Source organism: Tetrao urogallus (assembly GCF_951394365.1).
Source record: "Tetrao urogallus genome assembly, chromosome: Z".
Classification (NCBI taxonomy): Eukaryota; Metazoa; Chordata; class Aves; order Galliformes; family Phasianidae; genus Tetrao; species Tetrao urogallus.
The window spans coordinates 47,033,574-47,045,537 of record NC_136816.1 but is presented as its reverse complement, the minus strand read 5'-3'; the positions used below and the strand labels follow the sequence as shown (position 1 = coordinate 47,045,537).

The following is an 11,964-nucleotide window of genomic DNA, read 5'->3' as shown; positions in this document are numbered from 1 at the left end:
CTCATGTCCAGGTGCCCATCCACTGTACCCCCAAGTCTTTTTTAGCAGGGCTGTGCACAATCCTTTCATCCCTCAGCTTGTATTGGTAGTGGGGTTTGCCTCCACCCAGGTGCAGTACCTTGCGTTTGGGTTTGTTGAACTTCATGAGATTGTCTTGGGCCCACTGCTCAAGCCTGCTTAGGTTCCTCTGGAAAAAGTAGCTGATGATTGCAGGTTGTATTGTATAAGAGTTAGTGAAGTAGTTTAAAGGCGTAAAATAATGACAGACTATTAATTTCTTTTGCCAGTAAATAGTTTTTTTTTTTAGAGGTGATGTGTTTGTATATGCTGCATGCATATGCATGTATGAAATTGAAGGGCTAAGAACTGATTAAAGAGAGATCAATTACCCTGCTTCATTATCTTTCCAGTGTCATTTTAGTGTCAATGAAGCAATATGAATAATAAGCTTTCTGCATGGCACAATGCATATAAGCAAAGAAAGCTTTAATTTCAGATATAACCTAATCTCATTGACTTGGAACTGATCATCATAACAGATTTATATGTGCTTCTTTAATGGATGGGACTAAGTGAAGAATGCATGACATGTGTTTACCACCACGAAGGTATCTCAGTTTTATATGTTGGGACGTGGTTGCCTATATGGAGCTCATAATCATAATTTAAATACAAAAATAATCCTGAATTAAAATGGTGCTGATTTTTTGATTGTTGGAGACTTGCAGAAATCTAATTAATTTTGTTTCAATCTGGGATGAAAATAATGTAGGAAGGAGGGTAGAAAAGAGAGGAGTGTGGGGAAAAAAGAAATCTAATTGTTAAAAATTGAGAGTGATTTTCTGTGAGAAGTAGGAATGCAAAAACATAATTTAAGGGCACAAGAAGCAGGCTGAATCTTTGAATGCTATAGGAGAGTGAAACATGCAGAGACATAAAGGGAATCACAGTTTTCCTGTAAGTGATTCATAGCCAAGCTAAGAGAGAGATGAAGCTAAGAAATTACTGGCTAATATGCTAACATACAAGCAGTGTAAGGTTACGTGGTTTGGTAACAAAACCATGGATGTATTGTGTTTTGCAGATGGATAAAGTCATAAAATTGCTAAGGGTTGGAAAAGACCACTAAGATCATCTAGTCAAGCACATCACCACCATATCCCTCAAACCTTGTCTCTCAATGCCAAATCTTCCCTTTCCTCAAGTGAGGGATGACGCAGCAAATCACAGCAAAGATAGTCAGAGCTGATTTACTTTTGTTCTGAAATGAGGATTTTTTTTTTTTTTGTAAGATTAAGGAATAAATTTGTAAATGGTCATATTATTGCATCTTGGCAATGCAGACTGATAGAATTCTATTGAAGTGCTGACATATGAGTTAGAAAATCCAGGCACTCTTTACCTGCATTTGCAGCGTGATTAGAAAGTCAGTAATCAGTTTTCTCATGAACTAAGTGGGAATAGTAATATACCTGTGTAATGTAAATATCTACACAGAAATGGAGCAAGCTGTGAATGCATCAACACTGAAAGTTGCTAGTATGGTGTTAAAGGTACAGTTGAGAAAGTGTGTTGTAAAAACAAAACAAAAAAAAAAATTAAAAAAAAAAAAAACAAAACAAACAAACAAACAAAAAAAAACCCAAAAAAGCAACAACAAAAAAAACACAGTGAGAGGATTGTATGGATTTTTGTACTGGATTTTTATAGAACTGTTGCTTATGGTAGACATGTCTTTGGGGTAAGGGTTGAGTGGTCTTAAAGGAGTGGGGAGAGAAAGTAAGTGTTTCGTTTGTGCCTTTTATAATACTGTGGAATTTTGAAAACTTTTTTCCTGATCAAAACATGTGTTGAATTTCAGATGCTGTTTGACAGAAGGTTATTCTCTTCAGTATATGTTATTTTATTTTTCAGCTGGATTGAAAACGAACCACAATGGCGACGGTCACGTCTGATAGTCCTCCAAATCCAAGTTGCAAAATCATGACTTTTAGGCCTTCAATGGATGAATTCAGAGAGTTCAACAAATACTTAGCATACATGGAATCACAAGGTGCTCATAGGGCTGGAGTTGCAAAGGTAAACCATCTTTAATATAGAAGGAAAATTGTTCCTAATATGTGTTTTCCTACACTTTTATTTCACTGATAGTGATATTGGTCTTATTGCTGATAATATTTTTTTCATGCGAATTTCAATGAATTTGATGCTGGTCTGTTTTTCTGGTTGTAGTCTTTGTGCTATGCAAATGAATGAAGATACTTTTCTCTTTCCAACCTTCAATTTTTAGCATGTTTACAACAGAAAAAGAGGATCTTTTCATAACGCAGATTTAAACTAGTTTTGGTAACACAGGATGTATATATAGGGAAGAACATAATATACATATTTTGCTTCAAAAATGATGCCTCCAGTTTATTTTCATGGAAACTATAACAGTACAGAGGAACACAATGGCATTATTTGATACAGTACATTCTCAGCTACAAAACAGTATTTTTCAGCATAATTGCCATTATTAGCTATTCATTTTGCCAGTCATGAGCAAGAGCCTGCATGCTGTGCTTGTTTTTTAAAAAAAAGTCCCCAGTGGAGTTAACCCACTTAGCTACTGTGATGGCATTGTTGTTAGGAAAATGTTGCCCATGCACTGCCATTTTTTATTGGTCCAATTGTTGGAAGTCAGAATGTGTGAAATCCGGACTGTGGTAGCACAGTCCAGCCAAGGTTGGCAGCATGCTTCATGGTCTTTAGTCTGGAATGGGGCCTGGTTTTATGGTGCGACAAGAAAAAGGTTGTCCTCTTCTTTGTCCTGACTTTGGAAGTTCAGCTTAGTCAGTGTCATGTTGTAGCAGAGTTTATTGTTTATCTGGGTCGCATAAAATTGAGAAGGATTGTCCCTTTCCTATCCCAAAAGACAATAAACATCACTTTACCTTCTAGGTCTTAATCTTTGATGAGAAATTCATGCACTGCCACTCTGTGGACTGCCATTTTGACAGCACCTTATTGTGGTGATACGATGTCTCATCACCATTAGTGATGTGATCCAGGAAACTGTCACCACTGTCCTGATAAACTTGCGTATGATGTTCTTTGTGGTCCCGTATGAGCACTCATGGTGCTCACCTAATGCAAACTTTGTGATATTCCAATATTGCCACAACTGTTTCCAACACGTTGATGTCAATATTCATCTCCATATGTAGTTTCCTGGTTGTAATCCACCAATTTGAGGTGCACTTCAGGGTGTGACAGCTATGCACCATCTAGCATATGGCTATACTGACATCCACTCTTTGGTCTCCAGAAGCATTCAGCAAGCATTGATAAATGTTACCAAGTGTGTTTTTTTTCCAGAAGGAGAAATTCAGTAACCCACCTTTGCTTTATATGCACTTCAATGACAGGCACCATTTTATCAGACTGCCCTTCTGCTGCTGTCTGTCCCACAGCAATAGTATGTAATAGAAAACTGCCTTACCACCAGTATTTGTTTCTAATATCATAAGCCAATATCATAAAATAGGAGGCATTACTCTTGGAGCATCCTTTGTGTTTGGAGTATATAAAAGGAGAGGTGTTACAGTAAACTAGAAAATCCTCATCTGTCGAATGGCAAATGCAGTCCCTTAGGCTTGCAGATAACCATACTGAAGCAGATAATCCCACTTCAGCCAGTAGCTATATGCTTTAAGGTTAGTGAGGCACTACTGAGATTAAATCCATATTTGCTTACTTTCTAGTGTTGATTCTTTTTTTTTTTTTATAATGAGACTTAGATGTGGAATAAACTGTAGAACAGTCTCTTAGAGATCACAGAGTTCAACTATTCACCTCTCTACCTGCCTATCACTGAACTGTGTCGATAGATGAAACACCTGCATGTTTATTGAATACCTTTGGAGATGGTGACTCCACTTCCCTGAGCAGTTTGTTCCAATGCCTAACCACTCCTGAGAACAAATTCTTCCTGATATCCAGTCTAAACCTTCCTTTCTGTAACTTGAAGCCATTTCCTTATGTTTTGCCAGCTGAATATAGAGGCTGTCTTTTTTGCTGCTACCTCCTTTCAGGTAGCTGTAGAGAATGATGATGTCTCTCCTTTTTTTCCAGGCCAGGCAACTTCAGTTCTGTCAGTCACTCCACATAAATTTCCAGTCCTTTAATGGATTTTTTTTTTTTTTTCTTCTGCATGTCCTGGAGCAACTCAGCATCCTTCTTGCAGCAAGGGACCCAAAATTGAAGATGGTACTTTATGTGCAGCATCACCAGTGCTTGAGTATAGAGGAACAGTCTCTTTCCAAATCCTGCTGCCTATGCTATTTCTCATGCAGGCCAGGATGCTGTTCACCTTCTTGGCTTTATGGGCTCATGTATAGCTGGCTGTTGACCTGCACCCCTAGGTCCTTTCCTGCCAACTACTTTTCCCCAAGCCCATACACGTGCATGGCATTGTTATGACCCAAGCAGCGAGCCCAGCACTTAGTCTTGTTGAATGCCATATAACTGGCTGTTGCCCATTGATCCAGCCTATCCACATCCTTCTGCACAGCCTTCCTACCCTCAAGCACATCAACACTCCCACTCAGCATAATGTCATCTGAGAACTTACTGTGGTTGCACCCAATCTCCTCATCCAGGTAGTTGATAAAAATGTTAAATGAGACTGGCTGCCTTTGTAACCATCTGCAAACCACTTTTAACTTCATTCACAAGAACCTTTGGGGCCTGGCCATCCAGAAAGTCTTTTGCCCAGCACATAGCAGATCTGTCCAAGCAGTGAGTTGCTGGTTTCTCCAGGAGGATGCTGTGGGAGACACTAGCAAATGATATGCGAAAGCCCAAGTAGGCAACGTGCACAGCCTTCTTTCTTTGTCTACGTAAGCAGGTGATCTTACCGCAGAGGTAGACCAGGTTAGTCAAGCAGGACTTGTCTTCCATTAATCTGTGCTGACTGAGTTTGATCAGCCAGTTGTCCAGTATGTGCTGTGTGATGACATTCCATGACTTTCCCTGGTACAGAAATAAGTCTGACAGGCCAATAATCCCTGGATCTTCCTTCATGGTAAAAAGTCATCATGTTCACTAAGCCCAAGTCAACTGGGACTTCCCTGTTTGGCCAGCACTAAATAAGGAAAGTAGTCTGGTGAGCACTTCTGCCAGCTCCATTAGTACCCTTGGGTGGATCCCAGTCATGCATGGGTTTGTGTGTATTCAAGTGGAGTAGTAGGTCACTAACTGTTTCTCCCTGGATTTTAAGGGTTTCATTCTGTTCCCATCTGTCTTCCAGCTCAGTGGTCTGGGTAGCTGGTGAATAATTGGTCCTAGTAGTAAAGTCTGAGACAAAGAAAGCAATAAGTATATCTTCATGCAGTAGTATATCCAGAATCTTACAGTAGTTATTCCTCCCCTAATGGAGAGTTATTGTCAGAGATTAGATCTGATGTAATTTAGTGTTGCGTCACATTTGTGCCTTGTCTGTTTTGTCATTTTTGAAATGAACAGCACACCATGTGAGTCTAGAAATCCTACCTTAGTTATTTTAAGTCGCTATTGGGAGCAGCTCTCCTCATCACTGGGATTTTAAGCTATTAGAGTGAAATTGTGATACTTAAAATTGAGAGAAGAGAAACAAACTTTGCTGAACATCTCAAACTTTTGAAAACTTTTTCCTTCATGACTTCCCAGGTCAGGGTATAGATAGAACATTTTCAAACTCTTCTCTACAAACAGAAGTAGAAATAAGATAAACTAAAGTCAGGCTTTTTTTCCCCTGTTTCTTATAGTCAGCCATATTATGAAATGTTTGTTTGTGTGGGAACGAACCATTACAGACCTCATCGTTAACAGTGAACTTACCAGCAAGATCTGTCTCAACAGATCTACCTATTTATTAATGTATGTGTGGGCAAGACAGTATATCTCTGTTACTATCTTTGACATTAAAAATACTTTTTTTCTATACTATTTATGTAACTATTTTTATTTCTCTTGTTAGTGGGTTCTCATACCCAAAGAAAAATAAACTGTCTGACCAGCTACTATGCTTTCTTTATTCATATGTAGTTGTTGAATGTGACTAGGGTCCTTTGGTATGTTGTATAATCAAGAAGTATGCACAGATTGTGTTCCTTGCTATCTCTGGGTATATAAGGAAATTATAGCAGATGCCAATATTACTGTATTTTATGTTTGAAAAAAAAAAAAAAAAAAAAACCAAAACAAATAACTAGTTCTGCTTAAAAGCAGGCATAGTTCTGACTGACATTTTATCATGTGTTGTTTTTTCTAGAATGTAACTAATTTTTTTTGTTCTGGAGTATTTAAAAATCAGTTTCACTTTTAAAAGAAAATGCACCCCATTCATTTCATTTTAAAGGAAAATGGAGTTGAATGGTCCTCTTTGGCACTTCTTATAAGCTATATCATCAGACATGATACTGCAGAGCTTCAAATGGATATACAAGCATCCAAGCATATTTTTGAGATCTTAATTAGGACAATTTATTTCCTGTATCTTTTTTTTGCTGTGTACTTGTTCTGTTCGCACCTGTGGAAGATCGGAACAGCTGAGTGTCCTGGTCATCAGCTTGATGCAGATGATAAATGCTCCTCTTTGGCTGCTGTTATACTTAACGTTAACCAGGGGACTCAAATTTAATTCTAGTAGACTAATAATTTTTGTATATGAACGTCAGGATGTCTAGAGGAGGAAGCTTCTATGTTGTGGCATTCTTGGTTGCAAAATTTCAGCCACTAGAAAGTGAAGTATTGAATTTCTCTCAATGAAATAATGGCAAGATTGTATGTATTCCTCAGATTACTGCATGAATACAACTTTTGTAATTGCTCTGATTTACCTCCTTAGCTCAGTTCTGGTTCCTTTCCTACTTTCCGCAGTTAACCTCTGCAACCAGGTAACATAAATATCAGTAGAATTTAAAAAGAGAGACAGTGTTTAATGTGTGGTTTTGTAGATTTGTAACTTTCTTGTGAACTTTCTAAAGCTGAAACATCCCAACTGAATGCTGTAATGGACGAAAGCTATACTAATCTGTTTTGATTAGACATGTATGAAACGACTTCTTTTTATATAGCAAATGTCTCAGTATTCTAAAAAGTTGTAATACAGATGTTGGCTGTAGAGTGGTTGCAGGCTTCTAATGTATCTGGCTTACTTTAACACAGGAGGTTGTTGTCTAACTTATTCTTTTCATATCTACTCTGGTATTGTGCTGCAGAGACTGTAGATTAGAATCCTGTACTTGAGTTAAAATGACTGGAGAGTACATGTTAGTAATTCAAATGAGTTTCTTCAGAGATGTTACATTTTTCAGGGTTAGGAGGAGAAGTAGATGGTTAATTCTAGTGTACACATCTAGCAAATGTTGTTTAACCTGTATTCTTAAATTTTCAAGGAACACTTTGTTTAACTGAATTCAAATGGAAACTTTTTCTTCTCTGACAGGATTTCCTTGAGGGTGGATCTTTGTATCGTTGCCACTGTCAAAGTGTAGCTAGTTATTTTGTTGCTTTATCTAAACTATGCTGTTTCAATGTCACCTTTGAATGAGATGGTTATTACATCTCAGATAGTAGGCATGGAAATACTTGGCTACAGATTACCATTCTCTCAAGTTGTACTAATGTGCAATTAAAAGAAGCTGGAAATTAAGTTAGTTTGAATTGCAATTCCAACATTAGGTTTTAAGAGGTTGATACTACTTTCATAGCTCTTGGAATTTCATGCTGTTTCTACTGAAATCACTAAAGTGAAGCATGCAAGAGTAGAATTTGATTATGTAGTCATAGATTTGTGATATTTTATACAGTGTAATTGGGTTCACTTTAAAGTTAATACCCTTGTGTTTATGTGACTGAAAAAGTGCGCATCTCTGTTTTTGGCCAGTACAGTGTTGTCCTATGAGGAGAAAATACTCTTGGAAAGAAATGAATGGATCCAGGTTCCTAGGATTGTTTTATCATCAGAATTCCAAACTGTTTGCAGAAACTTTCTCCATGTACATCTATGATACTCAGGAGCACTAGAAATATTTTTCTCTATATGTATGTATTTATGTACTGGATATATGCTGATCTGGATGTACAGAACATCTAGACTAATGCATATGATAAAAGAGAGAATAAGGAAGCTTTTACAGAACGATTAATTATATTGATTTGAATATTGATTGAATTATATTAGATTCATTGAGATTGGTAGGGATCACTAAGATCATCTAGTCCAACCATCAGCCTGTGTGTGTAACTGCTATAGACTCTAGTTGCTCAGTGTGACATCTGCTGTTTCCTTGTGTATCTTTAGGGATGGTGATGCTACCACCTCCCTGAGTAGCCTGTTGTAATGCTTCACCACTCATTGTGAGAATAATTTTTTCCAAACACTGAAGCTGAAAACTCCCCTGGTGCAACTTGAAGCCATCACCTCTCGTCATACTGTGACTTAGGAAGGGCCTTTGTAACCACTATATGCAAGTCTGTCTTCCCTTTCATCTGCTTGCTGTTAGAATAATAGTCAAAGCAATTTTAGCTGTTTCTACTCGGGTATTATTTAGCTATCTTAAAAATTATTACATTCCAATGTTTATTCTTTAAAAACTACATAATATTATGCATATATACACATATATAAATTTCAGCAAACTAAGGAACTAAGTATTTTCAAAATAAATCTTTCGAAGTCAGTAATTTGCACTGTAGTAAAGGCACGTTTTCTGAGTTGTAGAAATTGAATTTTAAGTAATAGGAATAAATTTTTTTTTCTCCTTTTGATGGTACTTTAAAATAAACTCAGAGGAGCTGTATCAAGTCCAGAACCAGGGGATATATATACTCAAGGATGAAGAGAAAGAAAGACTTCAAGAAGAGCTCTCTATGCACATACATGCAGAAACTGCCATTTAACCTCTAAACAGAGAATATAAAGCAGAGTAGTACTTCTTAACTAACACTTCAGATTTATATGTGGAGATAGGGGGTAAAAGATGTCTTGTCTGTTCAGGAGTGTGAATATATAAATAGGAATATGATGACTGTGAGGCTTGTACATACTGTGAGGGGAAAAATAGAATGTATGTGCTTTTCAGGGTCTGACATAAGCGTACTCAGAGGAACTATGTCAAAGCTTACAGACTTGAAGATTGAAAGAGGAAAAAAGAAAAGTAGTGTATGAGGCTGAGGAAATGAGCAGACAATGAAATGATGAGATTGTGTGTCCACACTAATACAGGATAAAGCACAGTTATTTGTTTAATAAAGTTAAGCCAGGGATTCAAACAAAGTAGAATGTCATTCTGTGGGGTCCCTATGGAGAGAGTAGCTGGGCTATAAAGCATTTTTGCTGTTTTTTGCAAGGGCAGAAGACAAAATACAACTGAGGGAAGTAAGATTATATTTATTTGTTGGAAATATTTTAATACCACGAAGACAGCAGAAGCCATAAGATTAACAGGAAAAATGTAAAAGCTTTCAGTTAAACATTTAGCTTTCAGGAAACATTTATGAATGGCACTAAGCTATGTGGTACAGTAAAGGTGGAGGAAAGGACTGTCCTCTGGTCTTGAGAGGAGGGCCCACGCAGATCTCCAGAAATACAAACAGGTCAAGTGCAACCTGGTCTAGGGAGCCTGCTTTGGCAGGGGACTTGGACTAGATGATCTCTAGATGTCCTTTCCAGCCCCTACGATTCTGTGATCTCTGTGAAGTCAGGGCAATCCAAAGCACAAATATAGGCTGGGTGCCGAGTGGATGGAAAACAGCCCTGTGGGGAATTACTTGGGGTACATGTAGAGAAAGATCTCAACGTAAATAGGCAGTATGTGTCTGCAGCCCAAAAAGTGCAGTGTAGCTTGGGCTGCATCAAAAGAATTGTGACCAACTGGGTGAGGGAAACCATTGTCCACTGTGCTCTGAGACCCACCTGCAGAGCTGCATTCAGCTCTGGAACCCCTTAAAGGGGTCTTAAAGGGTAGTTACACAGTTTGACATAAGTCCAGTTACATCTGAATGGGCTCATGCAGCCACCCCTAGGGAGTTTGGTCATATGCAGTGATAACTCTCGTGATCATATGATGACAGCAAAGCTGGGAGGAATGGCTGATGCACCGGAAGGCTGTGCTGCCATTCAGTGAGACCTGGACAGGCTGGAGAGCTGGGCAGAGTGGAACCAGATGAGGACTTGCACCTAGGGAGAAACAACGGCATGCACCAGTACAGGTTGGGAGATGACCTGCTGGAGAGGAGCTCTGTAGAAAGGGACCGGGTTGTCCTGGTGGACAGCAGGTTGTCCATAACCCAGCAGTGTGCCATGGTGGCCAAGAAGGCTAATGACATTCTGCTGTCCATTAAAAACAGTGTGGCCAGCAGGTCAAAGAAGGTGATTCTCCCCCTCTGCTAGGCCATGGTAAGACCTCATTTTGAGTACTGTGTCCAGAGGTCCCTTCTAGGCCTTGCAATTCTATGATCCTGTGCTCATGGATTCGCCTGTAGTGTGAAGCATCTTTATTTAGTCATATTCAAATGAGCAAAAAAAAGCCCCCCTAAAGTCATTTGGTCATGCTCAGTGAGAAGTCTTATGTATAGCTTAATGTATAGTGCCTTATTGAAGCAACAGATTACAGATTCTTTTGTGCTGATAGTGATAAACGTGCTTTACAGAGCACACGGGAATACCAAGAATGGAAATAAAACGCCTTACTGCAAGCAAGTTAAATTATCAAACAATTCTGTAGAGATTTCTAAGTTTCCTGGAAAAGCACTTGGTAAAACTGATTGTGTGAATCTTACCCAATAGATAAGAAGTCTGAGAAGTCAGCCATGTCCTCCTGACTAGTCTGCAACGGATGATATCTTCCCCCAAGTTTCTCCTCTCTTAAGCCATTTTTATACTACTTTCCTGAGTGCTTTCATCATACATATCTTTGTGTGATTGTTACAATGGAAAAATGAAAAGCTTCTGGCTCACAGTGACAAATATGAAGTTTATCTGTTCCGTGGTACCACCATGTTCCCATTCTTGCAATGTTATGACAGAGCCTGGCTGCTTTGTTTGCACTCCATTCCGGTTTCTGTGGTGTATCTCTTAAAGTCAACATACTGAGCTCTCCTGTTACTGACATGTAGGGGTACATGCTGGGTTGCTTAGAGAGCTATCATGAAATAGACTGCTTGCATATTCACCACAGCATCACAGCATATTCCACCCTGGTGGCTTCCTCAACACTGTACTCTGATGAGCTCAGCACCATGCAGTTGTGGGATGGAGGAAGACAATCATAAAAAAAAGTGGAACTCATAAGTTGAGATAAAACTATTTACTAAGAGAAAATGTATATTTAAAAAGTATATTAATTAGTATATTAATTGTGACAAATATATGTATGTAACAAGTGATGCACAAGGAATTACCCACCCCCTCCGAATGATGTTCGGCTATCATGCATAATCTGTGCAATAGCATATATAGTCAAGTCCACCCCTTGATCCCAAGCCCATCGAGGTTACATCTTTTCCATTATGGCCTGCAGTGTCTTGGGTTCATTGAGCTGAAAATAGTTCACCCCTATATTGCCAGTCCAAATCTACCTAAGCTACTTCAGTCCTAGTGGGCCAATCCACCTGCAGGTTGTTTTGATGTTCTTCAGTGGCACAGCTCTTGGGTATGTGAACATCTGTATACAGTATCTTTACGACCATGTTCTCTGCCTGGATTGCAGTGTCCACAGTACAGCAGCACAGATGGGTTTGCCTCTGCACTGCCAGTTTGGCTTCCATTGCTGTGGCCTTCATCTCCACAAATGAACTCGATACACCCTTTCCTTCAGTAGCTTCTGCAGCTCATTGTGTAGGACTCTACCTCCTATGCTTTCCCACAATGCAACAGGATCAGTGATCAGTATGTTTCTTCTCATTTTTGGTTGGTTTCTTACGTAGTAGAGCTTC

The 11,964-nt window shown here is 38.8% G+C and overlaps 1 protein-coding gene across 1 annotated transcript in view; it reads left to right on the top strand.

Annotated features, from left to right (window-relative positions):
* Positions 1-1,935: 1,935 nt before the first annotated feature.
* The window catches only part of KDM4C (lysine demethylase 4C), a gene marked incomplete at both ends in the record, with an annotated part of 281,788 nt that continues 271,759 nt past the window's right edge, over positions 1,936-11,964 (top strand). The window contains one exon of the mRNA XM_079548519.1: positions 1,936-2,079. Coding sequence (XP_079404645.1) covers positions 1,936-2,079 — 144 coding nt within the window. The remainder of the gene's footprint in view (positions 2,080-11,964) is intronic.